This window comes from Betta splendens, chromosome 2 (assembly GCF_900634795.4).
Source record: "Betta splendens chromosome 2, fBetSpl5.4, whole genome shotgun sequence".
NCBI classification, from domain to species: Eukaryota; Metazoa; Chordata; class Actinopteri; order Anabantiformes; family Osphronemidae; genus Betta; species Betta splendens.
Window position 1 is genome coordinate 10,780,125 of NC_040882.2, and position 24,184 is coordinate 10,804,308.

A 24,184-nucleotide genomic window follows, 5' to 3' on the forward strand; every position below is an offset into this window, starting at 1 on the left:
CGTCCCTCTCACTGCGCAAATACTCACACGCACTGGATGCACTGATGCCCTGTTACTGTGGGAGCACTGCATCAACACAAATCAAACATATGCTCCTGCTTGCTCTCAGTCCTCCAGGCATTGAAAAAAAGAGGTTGATTTAGTCATTTCTATAAGTTAGCTTAGCATAGCCACTTGCCACTCTGGCTGAAAAAGGATAGGATAGGAGAAAATAGTGTTCTATTGTAATTGTCATTGCAATGCATTGTCTGTTTGGTTAAGATATTTTTAAACATTATGTCATCAGCAGTTAATCTGACTTTCAATTTGTCAGTGTGCAATACAGTACCTATGGTATTATTTTGCCAATTGGAAGTAGTTTTATTTAATCAACTGTGAATACAGAATACCAGTATTTCCATGCTTTAACAAGCACCAATATCTAAATTAAGAGTCAAATTGTGGAGCATTTAAATCTACTAAATTATGAGGATATGTGAAATATTTGAACATGTGTTTGTGTGTGTTTGCAGGACCTAACAGAGGCCATACCCATCCAGGAAGTTGTGTTGGGCAGGGTGAACTCAGCAGGGGAGGAGATCAGCCAGCAAAGCAAACCAGACGACGCCTTGCGACTACAAGCACAGCTCAAATTACTCAACACTCGCTGGGCCAACGTCTGTCAGCAGCTCAACGAGCGCAAGAGGAGGTGAGTGTGGCCCACGGACCCGTGTTTGGGCCTGACAGTGTGTTTTATCCAGCATCCATGTCAGAAAAACACACCTAACCTCCCGCTGGTTCCGCTGCAGGTCCGCAGAGGCGCGCACAGCTGCTGCCGAGCTACAGGAGGACACGGCCTCCATGATGGGCTGGCTGGACAGAGCGGAGGGCGCCCTGGCCATCCCTCTGCAGCCCACTGAGCCACAGCACATCAGAGCCACTCTGAGCAGAGTCCAGGTATCATCCTCAACACAAAACTCATTACCTGTGTCACATTCAATGCAACTTCTGTTGTGTGTGTGTGTGTGTCAGCATCATGTAGAGGAACTTCCGGCCAAGAAGGCGGCGGTGGAGGATCTGAACTCCAGGTATAAGAAGATCACACCTGCAGACAAACAGAAGGACATGAGAATCATCAACACTCGCTGGCCACAGGTCTGCAGCAGCTACCAGCCTGCTAGTGCCTTGTAAATGACACAAATCATTCACATATAACAAGCTACTCATGATTAAGTCACTGCCTGTGTGCATTTAGGTGTCCAGGGCTCTGCCTGAGCGTCAGCTGGAAATTGAGAGCTTGCTGAAGGACCTGGAGAAGCTTCACGGTCAACTGGATGACCTGTTAATGTGGGCTTCCAGCACCAGAGCCAGACTAGAGCACAGCCCCGAGGAGCCACCACCCAGGGTTGGACAGAGATATAGTGGAGCACTTTTCACATATACAGTCCACTGTCATTGGTGTATTGCAAACTACTTTCTGTTTGCTTCTCCAGATGATTGAGGAAGTGCAGGTAAAGCAGCCCGAAGTGGAGTTTGTTCTGGAGCGAGCTGGTCAACTGTACAAAGACACTTCACCCGGCCATCCAGACAAGGTGAGGACATAAACCCTTCAGTATTTGCTGCATATGTCAGGATGTTGGTAGTAATGTGTGTGTAGAGCCTCTGACTTTGTGTGTATTTGTGTGACAGGTGAAGAGTGCCAAGCTGAAGGAGGACTGGACTGTGATCCTGGAGCTGGTCCGACAACACAAAGAGAGAATGGCTGCTCTCCTGGTGGCAAAGAAAGCCAGTACGAGCTGTTATTTAGTCAAATGGGAAATGAATTATCACGTGTGACTGTTAAAACTAATATTATCCTTGTTCACATAAACCTTTGTATTGATAAAGTGGTGAAAATCAATATGTGGAGCTGCTGTGTGTCTGTGCCCCAGATGAAAGTCTGACTGGGTCTTCCCTGCCTGAATCTGCGGGGCTGGCTCAGTTCAACAAGTCCTGGGCCGAGCTCATCGACTGGTTGACCATGCTGGATAACATGGTGCAGAACAAACGAGTGGTGGTGGGCGACCTGGACAACATCAACGCCAACATCAGGCAGCTCAAGGTCAGTCAACAATATTCATCACATGTTGATACGAGGTAATAAATAGTCTTATATATTATTTTGGTCAAAAGAGTTGCAGACTATATTTTTCATTTACTTTAGCAGTAGCAGCTCTCTTGTTACTAGCTAAAATAAGGCATGTTGTTTGGTTTTAGGAATCTCTGCTGGAGCTGGACCAGCGGCGCCCTATTCTAGAGCGACAGGTCACAGCAGCCCAGAACCTGAAGAACAAAACGGCCAACCAAGAGACGCGCAATGCTATCACTGAACGCAGTACGTCTGAAACCCAAACATGTTGATACAGTAGCATCATATCTGTCCTTTTACAAAGAAACACAGAAAAAGTACGAAAATATGAATCTAATCTAAAATGTTTGGATTGAATTGTGTCCTTTTTTATTTGTCCCACTATGAATGAAAACAACATAAAGAAAACACATAAACTGTTTATAATCTGTTCCTTTATTGTAGCTACAGTAAGTTGAGAAAAAGAGTAAAGAGCAAAACAAAACAAGATTTGTGCATTCAAATTTTAAATTTTGACCATTTCTTTTTGCTTTTTGTCACTGTAGTCGACAGGCTTCAAGCTCACTGGGAAGACTCTCAGACCAAACTCTCAGACAGGATGAAGCAGCTTCACAACATGCTGCAGGACTCCACCAACTGGCTGGATGCCAAGAAGCGAGTGGATCATCTTATCAAGCAGGCCAGTGAGAGGCTCGAGTCCTGGCAGGAGATCACTTACACAGTGGATGCGCTGAAGAAACAAAACACTGAACTCAAGGTGGGACTCTGACTGTCTGCATAAACATTTGTACATTTTATTAATGTCTGGAAAACCTTTGGTTTGAATCCCAGTTTAGATCCAACCATGTTTCCATTTTGCAAACAGCGAAAAACTAAAAAGACACTGAGCCCCAGAATTAGATTCATGACTTTTCAGTTGGACATTGTCCTTCCCACTCTCTCCAGCTCTTTGTCAGGGAGCTGCAGCAGTGGCAGGGCCAGGTGGATGAAACCAACATGCTGGCTGACAAACTGCTGACGCTGTACGCAAGCGATGACACGCACAAGGTCACGCAGGTCAACGACAACATGATGACTACCTGGACACACATTAGGAAACGGTGAGGACACAAACACACCTGATATTAGTCTCACTTGATATTAGAAAATTAAAAGTGTGCATGGAATATAAATTAGACATTATGCTGATGACACCCTATTGTATATTAATATAACAATTCTCCTGTCAACATTTTATAACTGTGTGGGTTTAGAGGCCAGTGCCATACAAGCCTGGGTTAAGAGAACGGGATGTGGTCAGTGAGTGGGAGTAAAGGGAAGATAGATGGTGGAGCCGACCAGGAATGATGGACACAGATAGAGAGATGAGGGAGTGAGCTCACTGAGATGAGACGATAACTGAGGCAGGAGGTGGTAGGATCACGATATTAAGGTGATCAGTAGAGGGAACAGGGTGCAGACAGAAACAGTGTGGTCAGAGCTAGAAACCATGACATCTCCTGGCTCCAGTAAGGTCGATCCTGAGCCCATTATCAGGACCCACATGGGAAAATCAGAATCCAGTGACTGACACCATGTCAGCTGACAATTCAGTGTTTCTTAATGATTCACACTGACTGAATTCACACTAAAGCTGCGTATTTACTCCCACAAAACCCTGTGGTTGGCCTGTTTGCTTCCTGATGACTCGGTGGCTAATTACTAGTGAGTTCCTTTACCTCCACCCAGCTGCTGCTTTACCTTGGTGACACCCTGTACCGTGTATATGTGGCTCCCCAGTGTGTCAGACAGGGAGGCCGCTCTGGAGGCGGCTCTGAAGCTGCTGCAGCAGTTCTACCTCGACCTGGAGAAGTTCCTCAACTGGCTGACAGAGGCTGAGACAACCTGCAACGTTTTAATAAACGCCACCAACAAGGAGAGACTGCAGGAGCAGCCGGAGGCAGCCAGGAATCTGCTGGCACAGTGGAAGGTAGGACACGTGAACTCGTCTTTAGCTTCATACTTCTGTTTTTCACACTGTGCGCAGCTCCACCAGGGCACGTTCGTGTCACACACGTGGCAGCTCCAAGTCTTTGTCTAAATGACTAGTGAGCTTGGATCTTTGTGCCAGTGTGCTGTGTTTTATGTGTGAAGATGAGTTGCAGAAGAAAACGAGCTCAGAACAGTTCCATTGCAAATGTTAATGACCTGTTGACAATAAATTGTACTGTAGCCCATTAGAGTTCTGCCAAATGTCTTACTCAAGACTAATTTGTCGCTATAATCATTCTTCCTGTCCAATCTGACTTAATAGGGGCAACTCATTGCTGTTTAAGCTAAAAGAGGACTTCAGTAGTCAGACAAATCAAGTACCGTTAAGTGGTGTAGAGTTTGTTGTCCAAGATCATTCTAAGCATAGAATTCATGTTTAGCAAGCAGCCGTGAAGAAACAGCACTGCAGGCGTCCTGTCCTCTCATTGTTGTCGATGTGCTTGTGCCGTCTAAGCTCATATTTACTGAACTTCAGCCCACACTTCGCTGACCTTTGTGGGTGCAGCCAATCAATGGTGACCACTGCTTGAACAAACAAAAAACGAATTTGGCTTCTTGAGTCTGAATTTCCCACAAGTAAGACCAGAGCAGATTGACAGCATGTGTCGAAACCCATAATATTAGCATTCACATTGAGCGCCAGAGTCTTTGTCCGTACAGTACAGAGCTAGTGCAAACGAAAGTAGCTTTGTACTATAGTAAATGAAAAGTGTCAAAGTAACTAAGGTTTGTTTAACTTTTGCATGGTCAATACTAAGCTGACCTGTAAAAACACAGTCATAAAGTAGAATTTTCTTGTGATTGCATGCTGCTAGACATTCTGCACATTTTCAGTTTTCTGACCCAGAGTTGAAGACACTGTGCACTGTGACCCACCACACGCCTGCTATGACAGGAATGCTGACATGGCAGCATGAGGAGATCTTATTGGTCCGGTGCTGCCTGGCAGGCTAATGCAAAATCCCCCCACTTGCATTGTGGGTGCTGAAGGGAAGGCTCTGTTCTGCAAGAGGACATATTTTGACCCTCGGCCGTCGCCCTGCACCCACAGACACACACAGACGAGGACACGCACTCATAGACACATACTGTAACGTGAAAGAAACGCAAAGGAGAGACACATGCACCGTTTTTTGGAAATGAACTTTCCAGCACACGCAGCTCTCGGACCACAACAGCAGCTCTGTATGTAGCACTGAGATAGGCTTTTGTGTCAAATTATAATGGCCGACAGCAGCGTGGCACAGCATCCATGGAGAGCGCACACACTCTCAGGCTACAACGCTGAACATAGATAACATTTAATTGGAAAATGAGCGCACTCATCGTTTCATGCATCCTTTCAAGTCCTCCTTGCCTCCCCCTTCCCCTCCTCCTCCATCCCCCCTCTCTTACTCCCCTCCCCACACGTCTTTCTAACTCGCACTGACTCACACTCGCCAACTCCATCCCGCTTTTTATGTGTAACTAACTCTCCCTCCGTCGCTGTACGACCATCCCTCCCTTCCTTTTCATCTCCAAATCTCCCTCGCTGTGAACACATTCAGGCCATTCTTACGCAGTTCAACAGTTACACTGCGGCTGATCTCGAGGGACTAGAGGAGAGGGAGGATGATGCTTCGTTTTCTTGACGTCTAGCTTTTGATCATCAGCGTAAGCCCGGGAAGATGCTGCGCAGGAAAGTCTACCATGTTCAGGTTGGAAAAGAAAATCAAGAGTTTTTGTGTTATCTACTGTAGTAGGTGATGTTTAAAGTTCTAACATCTCTTTTTCTTGTGGGTGTTTTATAAGGTCACCCATCTGTTAAATATAATCAATTAAATGTTTAGTGGTTTTTGATCAATCAATTTTTGATCACTTTGTGAATTAAAACACAATTTTCTTATGAAATGCATAAAAGCTGATATGCTGCTCTTCAGTACATAAATAGCACATCTAAAGTCAATTAGAGGGCAGGAGGAGTACTCTGATAAATGTGATTAAAAACAAGACATGAAACCATCAATTTGAAAGAAAGACTTCAAAGTATGGGTTTGGTGAAAGGTACAGAGCCTAGAATGGCTCTGAGTCTTCAAAGCTAAGCTTGTTGCAGGGATCAGAGAACACAGGAAAAAGAGTAATAAACTCTTGTCCCTGTCTTGCTCTTTGGTGCAGTCACTCAATTTTCCCTCAGGTATCATTAAAATTTCATGTTGGCAAATTCATCTTAAACCTTCTGGTGAACGTACAGTAATGTTTCTTTACAGGATGTTGTCAAGACTGTACTGAAGGTCTGATGTAATAAGGGGAACATGCAAAGTTGTAAAAACATGATCACAAACATGATGGTTTAAATAAGGCAGCAATGATCAACATCCCAACTCTTACTGTCTACCTGCTGAATTTTTCTGAATTTGCTCTCAAACAGGAAGTGTTCACAGAAACCCTCTTCTTTGCTTTGTGTAATGGTTCATTTGTTCCCTGGGTTTCATCACTGTGTTCAGCCGGATCCCATTCTGAATAGCACATTTCTTTGTCCTGTCCAGCAGTTTAGCATGCAGCATGGGCTTGAAGTCATTAAAGAGAGAAAGAAACGTTAAGAACCAAAGATAATGCAAGCCAAAACAGAAAATAAAAATACATTATAGAATAGAATTATTATTTAATAATTAAAGTAATTAAATAATGAAAAATCAGTAATAATATTAATGTTAATAATAAAAACAAAAGAAATGCATATCCTTATACATGAAGTTAAAAATATATATACCCCTTTAGGGACGAAGCACTACACAGCAGTCACATCACATTTACCTGACAGAAGAGGTGAAATAGGCTGAAAATGAGACTAGTGCTTGTGAGAAGAGATGTTTGTGCCATTAGGAGAAACAATAATACATCATCAGCATATAAACCTATTTTATGAATAACTGTTTTAGTCACTATTCCAATAATTCCTTCATTTGATGTAACTGCTGCAGCTTGTGATTCAATGAGCACTGCAAATAGTGAGGGGGAGAGTAACACCTGATATTTCAGTGCTGGAAAAGGTTTCATCCACAGTGCATTAAGTCCTGCATCGTGCCTCACTCCTGATGATTGTTGCTTTTGAGAGTAAATCACTCTCTCAGATTCTTGATCCCATTACTGAGCACTCCAAGCAAGCAGTAAAAATGTGGATTCCTGAAAGATGGCTACTATTAACCAGAAAATGGAATATGTGCCCTAAGAGAAGCTGCCATTTCTTCACACCACACTGACTCAAACTGCGTGTGTGTGTGTGTGTGTGTGTGTGTGTGTGTGTGTGTGTGTGTGTGTGTGTGTGTGTGTGTGTGTTACAGGACCTCCAGGCAGAGATCGACGGCCACACAGATCTGTACCACACCCTGGATGAGAATGGCCAACGGATCCTGACCTCACTGGGGGACTCAAAGGATGGCGTCCTCCTCCAGAGGCGTCTGGACAACATGAGCCAGCGCTGGAATGACCTGCGCAATAAGACCCTCAGTATGAGGTGAAGGGAGCGTTGGGGTCCTGCAGGAAAAAAAGCATTCGGTTTCTCCAGTAAAAGAAATGATACATAGAGGTGTTTCTTTGTTTAAAGGGCCCACCTGGATTCAGAGATGGCCCCATGGAAAAGGCTCCACATGTCACTGCAAGAGCTTCTGAACTGGCTGAAGCTTAAAAGTCAACAACTGGAGCAGGAGCCACCTGTAGGGGGCGACGTTCCTGCTGTTCAGTTACAACTGGACACGCACAGAGTAGGAGGACACACACACACGCACACACGCACACACGCACGGACACGCACACACGCACGCACACACACACACACACACACACACACACACACACACACACACACACACACACACATACACACACACACACACACACAGCCTTGTGCAGGAGTGATACACAGTACAGTACTGCACAGTGTGAACTGGTATTGAACCGCTTTACGCAGAAACTATGGAAAATTGGAAAAAGATTCTCTGAGGTAACTCAGAAAAGACAAACAAACGAACCCAGTGAACTGAACTATTGGTCTGAAAAATTATGACAGTAGTTTCCCTGTTACCGACTTAATGACACAAAGAGGGAGTTGTGTTGTTTTGTTTTTTTCTTGATACCCAATCAAATAATTCATCTACCACAAATGTGGTGTTATTGAGCCTACTAAAAGAAACTTCTCAGTCTTAATCTAAACAGGCTGTGTAGGACCTGTGAGGTAAAAAGATTCACTACATGACATTTGTTCATGTGTTTTTACTACAACTAGACTTTTAGACAATTTGCGCAGCTAGAGTAGAAACCACAGAATCAAGTGACCCCTAATGAGGTGGTTAAATTGAGTATATTGATGAAATTAATCTGCAGTTTTGATTAAAGGTTAGCAGTTACAGAAAGGTTGGTGGTTATTGTGGCAGGTTGCGGTGTTGATTAGTAGTGTAGAAGTGGAAAGGGTTGACCTTGAATAGGTCAACAAGCTGAACTTTAGATGAGGCTCCTGCAAATGTCTTCCATGGACTGAGTAAGTTGTCTACAGTGAAGACCTTTTAGCAATGAAAGAATGACCTCTTTTCACCCAGGAGAGGATTTCACATCCATGCCTGCTCAGGTTGTTTCACACATTCACACATTCTTCCCTGCTGCTGTTGTAATGCTGCTTTGAACTGTAGAGTGGAGTGAAACTGAGCCTGTGAGGTCAGACTCTGGTCATCCATGGCTTCCTACAGCCTCACTGGGAGCCCCAGTCAGAGTTGCCCGACTCAGGTTAAATTCTGTCACATTCTTGATCATCTGTCCCACATTTCTGCCTGAAAAGGCTCCCGTATGTCAACACAGTCCTGATTCCAGCTGACCTAAACCCACTGGTTTGTGTTAGGATCCTGTTTACCAAAAGTCCTGATGTGTCAGGACAAATGGTTTCCATGGTTGGGGGTGGTTATTTATGTTATTTAGGATAAAGACATAAATCATTGTGTAAGTTAAATAAAATAATAATTTCATGCATTTTTTTCTTGCAGAAAATAGGCATTTTGCAGATTAATAGAAGCAGTGTAGTATTGGTAAAGTATGTGTTGGTTGGTGTTCTACCTCCTTGTATAATCCGAATGCAAACATAGTACAGTCACACAGGCACGCACAGATGTGACGGGGCTACTGTTGGTGACTTGGAAGCTACTACTGGTGACTACAAAATCAATTTATTTCCAGACGTATGCTGTTTGGCTCCCACTCTGTTGCCTCACAGCATGAAGGTTTGGGTTTAAGATGCTACAGTTTTGTTCATTGTAAACACAACTAAACACAGGTTGTGTGTGTTTTCAAAGGGCTTCAGGAGGGACTTGAAAGCAAAGGAGCCTGTTGTGACCAAGGCTCTGGACGACGTGGGAGTCTTTCTGTCTGAACTCCCCCGAGAGGCGCCTTCACCTGAGCAGAGAGGTAATACACACATTCACACATTTAGGTTGTATTATGATTAACCTCACACCATCCTGCATACAGCCTCCTCTCAGCGTTCATTAACAGGGTTAGGATTGTCTCCCTTCAGCGTTTCAGACTTGCTTTGATGTTTTTCATGCTGGATGGATTAAGAATGTAAGTGATGTAAGCAGTATAAGCTCTTTTGTAACATTTTTAGGTTAAGTTGGACCCAAGATTGATTTTTGGTACTTGTACCTTTTAAGCACAGAAACTAGAATCTGAAAAATGAGAAGTGGCTCGTTAATTATTGACATTTTCACACACAGCAGCTTTGAATCAGCTTTTACACACAAAGCGCTGCATAAAGTATAAAGTGAATTCAACAGAGCTGGTCTTTCGGTGAACTATAGACCTCACTCACTAACAAACACACACACACACACACACAGCCTGCAGCACCTTCTGCATCATGGGATCAGTCTCAGGCTCCTAGAAAACAGCTGAACTTTAACTGTGGCCCATTAAACCCATTCAACTCCAACTCAAACACACCTGGAGAACACAGGAAAAAGGGCGAACTCCAACTGCTAAACACCACCTGTTCGGAGGAAACAACGGTTTGACCTTCCAGGTGGATGTCTGGAAGCCAAGAACTGACACGGTGCCTTTCAGTAAATGACATTTTGCTTGGTTTAAATTCAGCTGGATTCCTAGAAGTGAACCTGTGTTTCCACAAACAGCCTGTGTGGTTTCATATATTGGACTTATATCATATATTCAGAAATGTAGGTTAAAAAATAGTTTTTTTAACTTACATTTGCTAGAACCATCTCATAATATAATCCACACTAATACTGTACAATCCAGCAGTTACTGTGACCTCAGTAATGAACATTTTTCATATTTCTGACAGCCCCAACTTCTTAAGCCTTTTGACCAGAATTTTCAGTGTCATCTGCATAAAGATGAACGTTTACTTACTGACTCTCATTAATATAAGTGGTGAACTAAAAGGATTCCAACTGGAATTAATTTTTGGTTCTTATCTTTACATATTGATGTCAGTCTGAAAACCAGTCTCCTCTCAGGCATATGTAAAGTATTTTCCGATCTAGACCACTAACTATTAGTTGACGATGCTAAGACTGGTTCATCTTAATCTCCAGATATTAGCCCAGAAGAACGCGCCCAGAACATGGGCAGAGTCTTGCGCAAAGAAGCGGATAACGTAATCACCAAGTGGGACCGGCTCAACGCTGACTCGGCAGAGTGGCAGCGGAGGCTGGAGCTGGCGCTGGACCGGCTCGCGGAGCTCCAGGAGGTGGAGGACTTGCTCGACGGACAGCTGAGGCAGGCGGAGATGGTGAAGGAGGCATGGGAGCCTGTGGGAGACCTGCTAATCGACTCGCTGCAGGAGCACATAGACAGAGTGAAGGTCAGATGGAGTGCAGCACACTTTAAATTTAGTTGTATTTATGAGCCAGTATTAGCAACAGCAGTTGTGTTTAAATCCTCCCTGAGCACTACAAATGAGCTTTTAAGCAGTTTTCATGTTTGTGTATGTGTGGCAGGAATTCCTGGAAGAGATTGCTCCAATTAAGGATGATGTTACTCACATGAACCAGTTGGTGTCTGCGTTTGGTCCACACAATATCCAGTTGTCGCCTAGCAACCTGGAACGCATTGAAGACCTCAATACTCGCTGGAATTTGCTCCAGGTACACAATAATGCACACGAAAACGCACAGGATCTTTCAGGTGTGGACACACAGGTGATACTGTGCAGCACAGAAGTTCATATCCTGAAAGGAAAATCATTCAGAAGAACAGAGTCTTCATGGTGTTATAGTCAACAGCTTGACACATCTTACTTGCCATTATTTACTGCCAAGATAAGTTGTATGCTATAAGCTTTTATGTTGGAAGATCTTTGTTTTTGCAATAATGGAAGCAATGTCTGCCTTTCTGTTTCAATCTGTCCAAGCGTTCACATCAGTATTCTAGTGTACTTCCTACTGTTCTACACGAGACCAGTGACTGAACACTGGGCTAGAAGAGTTTACAAAACACACTACGGTCCCTGAATCCGTTGTGTGTACACATTTCCTATTTTCCCAGGTGGTTCAAAAGAAGACAAAGGAAAAACATTGTTTTAGGCTACTCACTGTTCTGAAGTTAGCTTGGTTTGATTTAGAATCAGAATCTGTTTTATTGGCCAATTTCGCACCAGACAAACAAGAAGTTGGATATGTCTCTGATGGGATGGAAAATTAATTATCCACATATTAATTACAATTGTTAATGATACAGCTGCCATGTTACAGAGCTTCATAGCATTTCGTTGTTGCCTGTTGAAAACTTCACTGACACTCCTACACTTTGTTACTGGATTTGAACCCGGGACCTCTTGAACTCAAAGTTAGATTAGTTAGTCAACGAGCCAGAATAAGAGACACTGTATAACTTGAAGGTAGTCGCAGTAAAATCCTCAACCAGCTTCCACACACTACTTTTACAGAGTTCTACATTATTTATTTTGACCATTTTTCTGACCATAACCTGTGAGCCTTCAAACTAACATTATCCTTGTCTAGGCTCCCACATGCTAACTTCAGCAGCTTATGTTCAGTATCAGCACACGGTTTGTGTGGCCTTAGTTTTGCTAGAGCTGAAATGACACAGAGCGCCACAAACTTGTAAAGTGCAGAGCGTCACACTTTGCAGGCAGCACAGGTTGAGCCCCTATCAGTCTCAATAAGCCTGGTAGCAGCCATGTCTACATGTCAGACAGTGATTGTTACTGTGGGTGACAGAAAGAGCCAATCAGCTGCCAGAGACTCCATCTATTGCCCAAGAGTCCTGGGAGAAGATGGGAACCTCTGTGACACCACGGTGACAGGACCAGACGGCCGGTCTCTCTGAAGTTAGCACCTGTCCAGATGCTGCCCGAACACACACACACACACACACACACACACACACACACACACACACACACACACACACACACACACACACACACACACACACACACACACAGGTTGAGTGCGCAGGCAGATTTATGTTTGCATAAAATAATTGTGTATATATAATATAAATACACTTTAATTATAGTTGTTCATGGCACTTCTAAGATTTGCTCTAATGCTAAAACCACAGTATGGAATACACCAAGTGAAGTGTGTGAATACTAAGCCACTGGATATGTAGATAAAATGATGAAATAATGGGAAATAGTCAAATTCAAATAGAAACCCCATCTGGAGCAGGGAGGACATTCTGCTACTGTTAGAAATCATATAATACAATGACGTCAGTAACTTCAGTGCAGATAAAAACCTTTGAAGCAAGTGCTGAACTGATCTATGATCTGCTCTTATGGAATTAAGGCCAGGTCAGACTGGTATTTAAAAGGGCAGCATTTTAAACAGCTGAGCTGCAGCTGCTGCGACCTGTCGTAGCACAAATATCCATCTGTGAATACAAAGCGCTTGGTATAAACACAGTAGTTTGTAAACATTCCGCACGTATAATATGATTGAAAGATTAAATAGCTCCAGCCAAACTAGACAAACTGTGGACAAATTGGTTAATTGCGTTGTGTTAGTTGTTAATTTAAATCACGTCGTTGTGATTTGTAGACTCTGTGTGGTCTCTGAACGTCTCATGAGCATCATCACTTTTAACAAAAGATGTAAATATCTTGTGGTTATACAGATTTCAACGGTATACGTTCACTCCCACATTAATGGACTTGAGAAGTGATGAAACTTCCATCTTACACAGCTGTCAGTCGTGTCAGTAGTTATTGGTCAGAGTCTGCTATAGCCCACTGTGTATGGTCTGCCAATAGCAGATTGTTCACAGCGATGGGTTTGGAATTAAATTTATTCGAGAAAGATGCTTTTATTGCCAGTTTCTAAAATATCTATTTGAGTCGCAGGTGGTTTATTAGAGACGACATCTTTGCCCGGGAATTTTGGCATCACTTTTAATGAAATAAGTGTGTGTTTGTGTGTTTGATGCTTCAGTTAAAGTGAGTTGTTGTACATGTGTGTACATGTGGGCCACCTGCCACCAGTGTAATACTGGCGCACACCACACTTAAAGATGATTGGTCGGCCAGATCTGTGAGTAATTGAAATGATTTCCTATTGAATAGTCCCACTCCTGTTGTTTGTACAATTCTAATCAGGTTACCGTGGAGATGGGGAAAAACCACTCGGGCAGAAATGGAGTGGGTGAGATTGACTCTAAGGTAATTTCACGATTTGGCTTCATGTCACATCGAAGCCAAAAATAAAAAAATACTGGTCATCGCCATAATGTTTTCATCTGTTCTCCATCTCATAACATGAGTCACGTACATCCACACACTCTCCTGACAGTGTGTCATCAGTGGCTGTGTGTGCGTGCGTGCGTGTGTGTTAATCAGCCGATCTGTTCTTAGACTGGATAATAACCTGCCTCCGTTGACTTCTATCAAACAAAGTTTAGATGCCTCTAAGCTTTCGGTGATTCACTTTTTAACTTCCTGGAACAAAGAAACTACTTTTCGGTGTCTGCCAAAGCTCTGCATACCGGCCGGAGCTGCATGTGTTGCTTGGGAACATGAGATCACTCAGCGTTGTGTCAGGAAGCATCAGTGATTATAGGAACGCAGCAGCTCCTCCGGGGATGTTCAGGGTATGTACAGCCAGGCTGGCAAGTGTTGGTACTGGTCTGAAGTCAGGCTTCTCATGTGCAAGAGTCTCAGCAGGTTTCCTCAATATTGCAGTGGAACAGTCATCTTCTCTGAAGAAGACTGAAAAAGGCGATTAACATATGTTACATTATCATGTACATTATCCGTGACAAATTATGCTACAAATAGTTTTCTAGATAAAATGTACATTGACCTGGTTTGGTTTTACTTCGGTTTTCTCCAATGGGTAAAACTAGTTTAGAATTGCAGTGTAGTTTTGAGTTTTGGTGGGTGATGAGCTAAACTAACACATCAGTGTTAAAGATTTTGCTCCATTGAACATAAAGTTTATGATGTAAAATTAGGACCAAGAGAAACAGCTAATAGAGGCAGTGTTTCGATTAGGTTTGCTGAAGGGAATCTGTGAGCCATGACGTGTGTGTGTGTGTGTGTGTGTGTGTGTGTACCTACAAAGCTGTGCTGATTTGGCACAATTATCTCGACTCCATCTCGATAGACAGCTCATTTGGCGCTGAAGGAGACTCGCAGGAGACTGCATCCTCTCTAATTCATCCACTACAAATTCAATTATATCGCCCATGCTTGTCTTTGTGTATCTCCTTCTCTACTCCCGCTCTCATGCTAAGCCCATCCTAGTACAGGTTATACTCTTATTTCCTAGCGAGGGTGTATCATTGCTCGGTGTGTTCCTGTCATCAATTTTTAAAGCTTTTTATTACAACAGGGATTTGAATGGATTTTAAATTAATAATTTATTTTCTTCCTGATAATGTGCATATGATATGATTTGAACCATATCTTCAAATATGGTTCAAACCAGAATGGTTCTAAAAATATAAACAGTAATACAGACACCTAAGAAAAAACATTTTATTATTTAAGCTCAATAATAAACAATAGATTTCATGAAAAGCTTAAATCACAGCTGGTAACCTGCACTACAACATCTGATTGCATTTCATATTCATTGTGCTTGTTTATATAGTCAAATACTTATGGACCCAGTTCTGTTTTTAAATGTTTAAATGTGTTTTTCTATCTTCATCCATCAGATGTCCATCAGTGAACACCTAAAGCAGCTGACGGATGCTCACAGGGACTTTGGCCTGCACAGTGAGTAAAAGCTCTTACACCTCTACAAACGTGAACATGCACTTATCTCAGCGTTGACGGCTGACAGGGTGCTCAAGAGGGGAGTAGTGGTTGTGGAGTGCAGATTAGAGAAAAGGGCCAGGAATGTGCAGAGAAGGGGCAGGCGGATCAGGAATATAAATGACACGCTGAAAAACACATGTTTCTACGCCAAAAACAGTGCTACGAAAAAAGCTGCGAATGCCCCAGAGGATTAATTATGCTGAGGGGGCACCTTTGCTTAAGTTGAGCCCCCAGTGTCCCCCCCTTGTGCACACACCTGCCCATGACGGCAGCTCGCGCGGCGCCACTCAATATGCTGGCAGGAGAAACAGAGTGACACAGCGCTCGCCCGTCAACAGGTCACTGCCTGAATGAAGTGGTGAGTAATGAGTGTGACGCGTGGCTGCTCACAGAGCCTGTGACGCCGCATTGATCAGCTGCTTGTATTGTTTGTTTTTTTTTCCTTTTTAGTTTTATCACCAAATTTCCAATTGACCCCAGCACTTAATCCTGTTTCAAGGCTCTTATCCCTGTTACAGTCACATACAGGGGAGCGCGTGCGCCATAAAAACCCTCGAAGGTGCATTAGCATAACACTCACTGGTAAATTATAATTATAGGGGAGACGAGAGCGGGGGTAAATAATGTGAGCACAGCAGGAACTTATGTCTTATCATATCGTACTGCTGTGTTAGATTACACGCGTGTGCTGGTGTTTGTCCCGTGATGCACCGCTCTGTTTTTAACCGCTGCATATTTCACCAACGGGACACAGGAGCGCTTATACAGCAGGCGGCTCCGTCCCAGCGACGTGAGCGTTTAGAGGCTCCGGCTGTGCTGAAGGGGGGACCGTGGGCTTTAATGCTTGGTGCGCCGGCTCTTGTGGGCATAATAAGTGAGATAATTGGCCGTATTTCTTGCGTTTCTGCTGTTTTTCATTACCATGTTTGTAAGCGTAAAGAGAATGTTTTCATTAGGCATGATGTTCGGGGGAACTGCTGCCTACACGTTTTCCCCGGCTCGCCGGGCTTTTTGCGAGACCTGCAGTAAAATGTGCGCGAGGCGTTGAACGGCCCGCGGACATATTGAAGAGTTGTTGTGACTCCTGTTTTGTGTCTCAGCAGCGTCTATAGACAGCCCCTTCGAGCAGGGCATCTCTCCCAACAACGTGCCCTACTACATCAAGTAAGTACCAGCCGCTCCACACAGACTGTAAGGTGGCAGGTTCTGCCTGACGCTGGTTAGTGGTCAGATCAAACCCTATGAACACTGGCGTTTAGTGAACAGGCCTGTGGCTTTGCATTAACATGGCTTTAAGTATCATGCGCTAACCCAAGCTGCATGTGTCCTCCAGTGGTTCTAACAGTCGACTTCCTATATCACTGCCACGATGCACCAATCTTTCCACACGGGACGTGTCCATCACAAGGCACAAACATGTCTCCTGGCTTTACAGTGCTGGATTAGCTGTGGATGCGGGTTTTATGAAGCTGTGGACAGTTTTATGTTGTAGCTTGGGGAATAAACGTCAGATTTAAGGTCAGACACAGCTCACGCTGTTACTGTCAGGCTGTTTACGGCATTCCTACAACTCTGCCCTTAACATGCGGAAATAGACCAGTTGATAAAGGAGAGGCTGGATTTGGACTGCTTTTATTATTCTATATAGGAAAACAAGTAACAATATACAGTTTTTCTTTCATGGTCCAGTTCATAAGATCAATAATTACCCCCTGTTTTCCACTGGTGAAGCTCTGGTTCATAACTTATTCAGTGGCTGGTGTGTTTTGTGGAAAGAGCAGAATCTCCATACATGCTAATGTTTCCAGTAAAAGAATTATGAGGGTTGTTCTCCTTGTTCAGCAACAAACAGCACAACAAGCTTTGATTTTTCCTTAGCTGTGTGAGGAGGCACGAAACTGGAAAATGTCACAGTGCTTTTACTCCTAAGATTCAATCAAGAGTTATTGTTTCGGACACATCATTTTTCTTTCCCTGTGGTGCTAATCTGGTAGAAAGGCCTGAGAATTATGTTCAATGTCTGCCTCACTGGTACTAACAATGTAATTAACGTGACCTTGTTCCAGTCTGGTGTGTGTGTGTGTGTGTGTGTGTGTGTGTGTGTGTGTGTGTGTGTGTGTGTGTGTGTGTGTGTGTGTGTGTGATGTCACTTCCTGTTTTATGTCAATCACCTCCTGCTATATCCAGTAAATGAGGAATCATTTCTCGCACACTCCCAGATGGTTGGTTCATTGTGTCACATGTGTTCCCAGGTCATGTACAGTATGTTGGTCAGTTGGTCAGTCGGTTTGTTATCTGTCATCCTGGAAGTTTGCATTTTGTTTGTTAGTTTGTAAGATAGTTTGTTCCTGATTTTAAATTCTTACATTGTCTTTTGAATTATTCTTCCTACCTCGCAGTGATTCTGTGTTTAGAGTTAATTTGATACTTTGATAATTCAAAATTATAATTTTAATGTGCTTGTGAGTTTTGATTTTGTACTTTGCTTTTGTTCCCATATTAAATCTATTATTTTTTATCTAGTCTGTCAGGTCTGTGTCACTGGCCTGTACTAGCTGTTCCCCTTTTCCCTTCTCTTGTTGAATTGGTGACAGACTTGTGATAAAGGAAAATAGCTTATACACGTGTCACCGCCAAACAGCAAAGAAGGGCACTTTTAAAGCAGCCTTTGAAATGGGACAACGCTGTTGCAATATATTCGTCACATGAAGCCTCTGCACGAGAAGCAGTCTCTGTTTTCCCTCTAGAGGCTTCTAAAGATTTTTCTGCTGATTCCCCAAACACGACTATCTCGACCTTAGCTGGATTGAGCTTCATACAGTAAATGTCTTCATCCATTTAGCAACACAAACACCCCAATGTATTTCATGGAAATCAAGTCTCTTGATTGTAACCTTTGTAAATACAGAAACAACTGCTGTACAAACCATTTTCTTGTCTCCTGAGGTGATGTCCCATTGAGTTTAATGTCCCACTCCCACAGCTTTGTTACTGCTGCGTCATATGAGTGAAGCCAGATGCAGCTAATTGATGTTCCTGACTGTGTCAGTGCAGCGCATCTAGTTGTTCAGTCCCGTGTTTTGTTTAAGGGTCAAACCAGTACTGGCTTGTTTTTCTCTCTCTGCTGTTCAGTATCTGAGCGAGACCACTGACCATTTAGATGGGATGACAGTTCATCTGGTACCTTTGTTTTTTAAGAAGTTTCTTTTGAATTATTACTGTTTCGTTCAACCTGATCAAAACAGTTTAGAAAGTTGAGGTCAGTGTTGAATGAAATCTTACAGTAGGCACTATGATGAGCTTTCTACAGAATTAAATGTACTTCTGGTTGTGAAGCTGCCTTTGTCCTACTGCCAAAGACTAAACTGCTGTATGTAAATATACAGAATCATATTTCACCTAAGTCCCATTTCACATGGCTGAAGACAGGGGTTTTTAAAACTGTTTATTGGATCGCAGAATATGCTTGTCGAGCAGTTGGGTCCCAGGTCACACTGCAGCGCTTTGGTGAACGCTGAGAGACTGTTTACTGCTCATCAGCAGATAGCAGACGTTTAAGACGTGGGCGGTGTAAAGGTGTAATCACAGTCTTACAACTTCTGCCTCAGCTCTTCGGGGTGCAAAACAGGCGTCTGTTGCTGAGTTGGTGCGGCGAAGGAATTTCACAGAGTTAAAGATGGGAGATAATTAGGTCGTTATTGGGCTTTTATAGCCATGTGGAATCATGAGGCTGCAATTATTCTCCACAACTGGATACATTTTATGTATTTTTTATGCTTTTTGGAAGATGGTCTCATTAACTTAAGAGGATTTGACAAAGCTAAGATAAATCTAGAGGGGCCTTAACCTCATCGCTCCGCCAGACCTGCTAAACAAAGTCCTCAAAGTTTCAAAAGAAGTACAACTTTACTGCTCTCACACATGAATAGTTTGGTTTATTAGCAATAAAACACCTCGGCTCAACATTCAGCACCTTTAAATTGAGTTGGAGATTTGCCGAACTTCAAGTGATTTGGACCTTATTTTTGTGTAAGTGACAGTAATGACACAAGTTATTGGCTTACGTTTATGTTCCTTTAGCAGCCGTTCAACTAATTAACATTAAAACTTTTAAAAACAAACCCAGACCACAACCCTGCTGTCAGTCATCAGCATTGTCTTTTGCGTGTGGTTGCCACTGGTTGTGGCCTATAGATGTTCACGATCTAGACCTGAACAACACTTCTTATGAATTCTTATGTTGAATAGATCATATTTCTGGAATTCGCAGGTGTCATATGGAGCATATCAGTGTTTAAGAGCCTCCCTGAGAGGTTGGATGTCTGTGATCAAGCCTTTACCTCGTAAACATTAGCTTGTACCAGTCGCTCTGGTTGCAGCTCAACAGCTGCTCACCACCTTCACAAAATCACCGGTCAGCACATGTTGGTGTTTAACACTGGCAACTAAAACAACTGGAAATGGAACTTTATCCAATGATATCCTCATATTAACAACTTTGTCAGTTGTTGTAATGTTAATCTGGGTTTTGTCTAAAACTTGTGTATTTGAAGCAGCTTGAGCTAACGTGCCCATTAATCAGCAAACTGACACTAACAACACACTTAGTGATAGTAGTATCAAGGAATAAATTAAATTACAGTCATTTACATGTGGCTTCTCAAACAGGCTAATGTCGGTCTGCAGTTAGATCTGTCTCAAGCAGGTAACACTCCACCTCACAGTCACTGATGACAACCACCCCACACATATTGTATTTTAATTATTCAAAGTCTGAGAGCTCACACAAGCAGCTTGTTGCACACTCAGGTCAAAGTTTTACATGACTTGGAATGAAGGGGAAAAGATACGGAGGGAGGGGGAAGTGAAGTGACAGATTCTTCTCTTCACGCGCAGAGATAAAGCTGGACCTGACCTGATGAACGAGACACTGTGAGTCTCAGCTGACCACACACACACACACACACACACACACACACACACACACACACACACACACACACACACACACACACACACACACACACACACACACACACACACACACACACACACACACATCCTCTCTCTCTCCTCAGAGAATGCAACATGAACAAAGACGCAATCTGAAATGTTTACTAGAGTGTCCACAGTCTTTTAGCCCTGTAGCGCCCATGCAAACACTGCAGGCCTCACACACTGCAGCACTGTGCAAACACACAACACACCCACTAAGGCTGTAGTTTACACTCACACTTAGCACTCCCACACTGTCTCTCTTCCACACAGACACACTCATCCACATTCAGGGCACAGTGCACCAACATATGGCCGACCAACTGCTTCTTGTGTGTGATCACTTCTCTGCTTCTGGAGAAGATTTCCTCGAAGCCTGCAACTGCAGCTCCCACAGACCCCATACTGCGAGAGAGTGTGTGCTCCCCCACTAATGGAACACTCACTTTAAATCCACAACCTCCTAAATAGTACACACACACACACACACACACACACACACACACACACACACACACACACACACACACACACACACCTGCACACGCTCAGGTGTAAGGACACACTGTCGTGGTTGGGTAAAATATCACTTGAGACTTGCCTATAAATTAGACCACTTCTCCTCCTCCCCCTCGCTTCCTGCCTCTTCTCCACTCTGAGCCCTGTACAAGCAAAATGTGCCTTTTTCCCACCCTCTCCCTCACCCCTCCCTCCTTTCCCTTTTTGTCTTTGCCTCTTTCCCTATCTCTCTTCCTGGCTGTCCTTCTTTCTCTCCATGGCCTTGGAAATCTGTGTGCCCTGAGAAGCAAAGAGCTTCTATCTCTCTCTCTCTCTCTCTCTTTCTCCCTCTCTCATCAGGGAGGTAAAAAACCTCCTCGGATGGTGTCGAGGCTCCTTTGCTTTCAGAAACAGTGGGATAGGGGGAAGGGAGACCGAGGCAGGGAACCTCAGCTCCGCCTCGTCTAGCTGAGGTGCGCCAAGCTTCCAGGAGAAAGTCCGGAAAACACCGGAAGTATGCAGAGTTTTATTTCAGAATAAAGGAACCCCCTGTTTTTGACGCGGGAGGTATTTTTAGAATCCCAACTGACCTGTTTAGATTAACACACAGTTACTACATGATATATAATAAAACATTTATATATACATCACTTCATAACAAATAATATACCCTTGTGACCCCAAACCTTTGTTTTGGATGTTTCATAAATCAAAGTTTCCTATGTTTAAATAGGTACACGTTACTCTTATATATGAGAGTCGTTCCACTTTGTGGCGTTAACCATAGCGTTGACCAGTAAAAAAAACTCCAATTGTTGAGTCGACGTTCAAATTAATTACGACTTACCATTACTGTATAGAAAATCTCCCACCGTTTTCAATGACGCCTTTACACTGAAACTCTGAGCGGAAGTGGCCCGCGTTGCATTTCGCCGTGGATGACCCTCGTGCGTCTGTGGCCAGTCCGCCTCTGCAACACACCGCCGCCGCTTGCGGAGAGGAGCACACCGCGACCAACGCGCACCGCACGTCGGCTCCACGCTGCAATCTCGGACCCCTCTCCCCGGTGCTCGAGGACGCCGCCGCGGATCGAGCTAACGCGTCGGTGTGCGACCCACCGGGATTCGGGTTCGTTGCCAGCGCGCTCGGAGGGCGGCTTCGCGATGCGGGAGCAGTTTCGCAAGTGAGTGCCGGGGTCGGGGGGCTGTCGGCGGCGCGGATAAATAACGACGGTGATAATTGTGCAGGTCGTCGTGCAGCAGCGGCGCTGCCGCGGGGGCTCGCGGCGGGCTGCGAGGCGCGGAGCCGGGGCTGGGAGCTCCTCCACACTCCGCTGCAGCCCACGGGGTTCGATCTGGGCTCCAGGATGCGAAACCGGACTGATATGCGTGCAGCTCTGATTCCGCACGGGGAACATACAGTTATGGCAACGTCGTATATGCCGTTAGCCCAAATCCGAACGTACCTGCAACTGTTATGATCTATTATGCACAAGTAGCTACGTTTCGCGGCGGCGTTTAAGGAATAAGTTGAAATTAATATTTTCAGTGACGGTAAAGAGTCCAGATCAGGTGCAAACACACACGGGTGAGATTTTACACGGATATTATGGTAACTTGTTGTTTTTAGCGGCGTTTAAGCCGAATCACTTGCTTTCTGCACGGCGTCCGCTCGTCGTCGTTGTTACCAGGGAACCGAGCGGGCTGTGCGGCCAGCGAGCCGCTCCGACCCCGCGGTCCAGGTCGGAGACCCGAACCGTGCGTTCTGGTTCCGGACCCGCGGGTTCACTGTTTAGCTGCTGCCATGTTGAAATGCAGACACGTATCGGTGTGTTGCATTCCTTAACACTCACAAACCAACACAACTCTACAGAGCACCCCGTGCCCGGATCGGTGCGTTTTTTCGCACGATGCGCGTGCGCGCACCGCGATGCACGGCGATTTTGGTACGACGCGTTGGTCTATTTCCGACGGGGAAATAGCGTCCGGCCTATTTTTCTACTTTGGGGTCTGTGTGTTGTGTCCATCCGCAGCCCGGCTCATGTGTTGATCCGTTTTTTTAGCAGGGAAGTGGGATGTGGTTGTCTTTGATGGATCTCTGTGCACGTGCGCGTGCGCGACAGGAGTTGGTGAAATGAGAGCAGGGGATGCGGGCTGGCAGTTGCAGATTTTTTGGCACCAATGTGATTGCAGGTGTGTGTTTGTGTGCATTGACTGATGGATAAAAGCCTGAACACACACACAGACTCCGCTCCATTTGCTGCATAGTGCCACTGACATGCTCAGGCATGACTGTTGTAGTGTGTGTGTGTGTGTGTGTGTGTGTGCGCGCGCGTGCGCGTGCGCGTGTGTGTGGTACACACATTATCACCAACCACAAGCTCATTTTAGGCCAAAATATGACACTGGGAATTAATCTTTGAGGGAAACCTGCAGGTATTTACATTTTCCCCTCACGTGTCGTGTGTTAATCGGTTATAATTAACAGAATTAGCTTAGGTTTTGCACCAAATCATTTTATGGTGCAAAGAAGTACAGTGCAGTTTTGTGGTTGATGAATCTTGTGAACCTGCGTTCATGTAGTGGACGTGCTCTCGGATGCCTAGACATGAGAAAACAGTTTTTCTAGCAGCGGTCAGATGATTGTAGATGATGCTAAATAACCGTCCTCCTCGGTGCACAGGGGGTAATTAACCCAAATCCTGCAGCTCAAAGGCCAGAATGTAAAAAAGAAAAATAGAATCTTGGCCACTGTAGAAGGAGACAAAAGCAGCTTCTCTCCTTCCGACATCTGAGAGATCACTGTCAGACTAACGTTCATGTAGAATGTGGCTTCTGCACGGACTAATGACCAGTTTTTAGCACTCATCTGTTCCTGTTCGCAGTCATTTTCACTGCCTCTCTAGGCCTCCGTCTATTTTAAAATCATTTAGAAAAAAGCTTCATGAATGAAGAGCTGAACGCATGACGTGCGATTGGTGATAACAGATCAGATTTCACCGCCTTACAGCGGTTGGTAAAATGTCCAATGAGCGGTTTGATGAGCGAACACTTGTTTCTCGCTCTTGTCTATAATCACTTATATTTACCAGTAGTTTGAACCTCCTGAGGCCAGAGGCTTCAGAAAAGATTTCCTCTCCCTCCTCTCGTGCAATTTCACATTGATTATTACAGCAGGCAGAGGCTGCGGAAACAAAAAGACTCGCCAAAGGTCACAAAGTAAAATGTGCGAGGGGGGAATTTGTTTTAGTTGGCTTCCGTCGCCTCCTGGTTTGAGTCGAGCCA

The 24,184-nt window shown here is 44.3% G+C and overlaps 1 protein-coding gene across 26 annotated transcripts in view; it reads left to right on the plus strand.

The window, feature by feature from the left end:
* dmd (dystrophin) overlaps positions 1–24,184 on the plus strand; it is a 192,541-nt gene that overhangs the window by 141,822 nt on the left and 26,535 nt on the right. For 12 of the 26 annotated variants that reach the window (XM_055507121.1, XM_055507119.1, XM_055507109.1 and 9 more), the window contains 20 exons: positions 513–688; positions 789–936; positions 1,012–1,134; positions 1,235–1,384; positions 1,473–1,571; positions 1,669–1,768; positions 1,911–2,080; positions 2,236–2,353; positions 2,653–2,864; positions 3,053–3,207; positions 3,887–4,076; positions 7,459–7,631; positions 7,722–7,878; positions 9,454–9,565; positions 10,714–10,982; positions 11,119–11,265; positions 13,743–13,805; positions 15,305–15,365; positions 16,508–16,571; positions 20,304–20,339. In XM_055507121.1, the coding sequence (XP_055363096.1) occupies positions 513–688; positions 789–936; positions 1,012–1,134; positions 1,235–1,384; positions 1,473–1,571; positions 1,669–1,768; positions 1,911–2,080; positions 2,236–2,353; positions 2,653–2,864; positions 3,053–3,207; positions 3,887–4,076; positions 7,459–7,631; positions 7,722–7,878; positions 9,454–9,565; positions 10,714–10,982; positions 11,119–11,265; positions 13,743–13,805; positions 15,305–15,365; positions 16,508–16,571; positions 20,304–20,339 (2,723 nt within the window). Of the gene's footprint in view, positions 1–512; positions 689–788; positions 937–1,011; positions 1,135–1,234; positions 1,385–1,472; positions 1,572–1,668; positions 1,769–1,910; positions 2,081–2,235; positions 2,354–2,652; positions 2,865–3,052; positions 3,208–3,886; positions 4,077–5,612; positions 5,836–7,458; positions 7,632–7,721; positions 7,879–9,453; positions 9,566–10,713; positions 10,983–11,118; positions 11,266–13,742; positions 13,806–15,304; positions 15,366–16,507; positions 16,572–20,303; positions 20,340–21,812; positions 22,084–24,184 lie in introns of those variants that run through there. The other 14 variants (XM_055507112.1, XM_029129751.3, XM_055507122.1 and 11 more) reach the window with 11 other exon arrangements.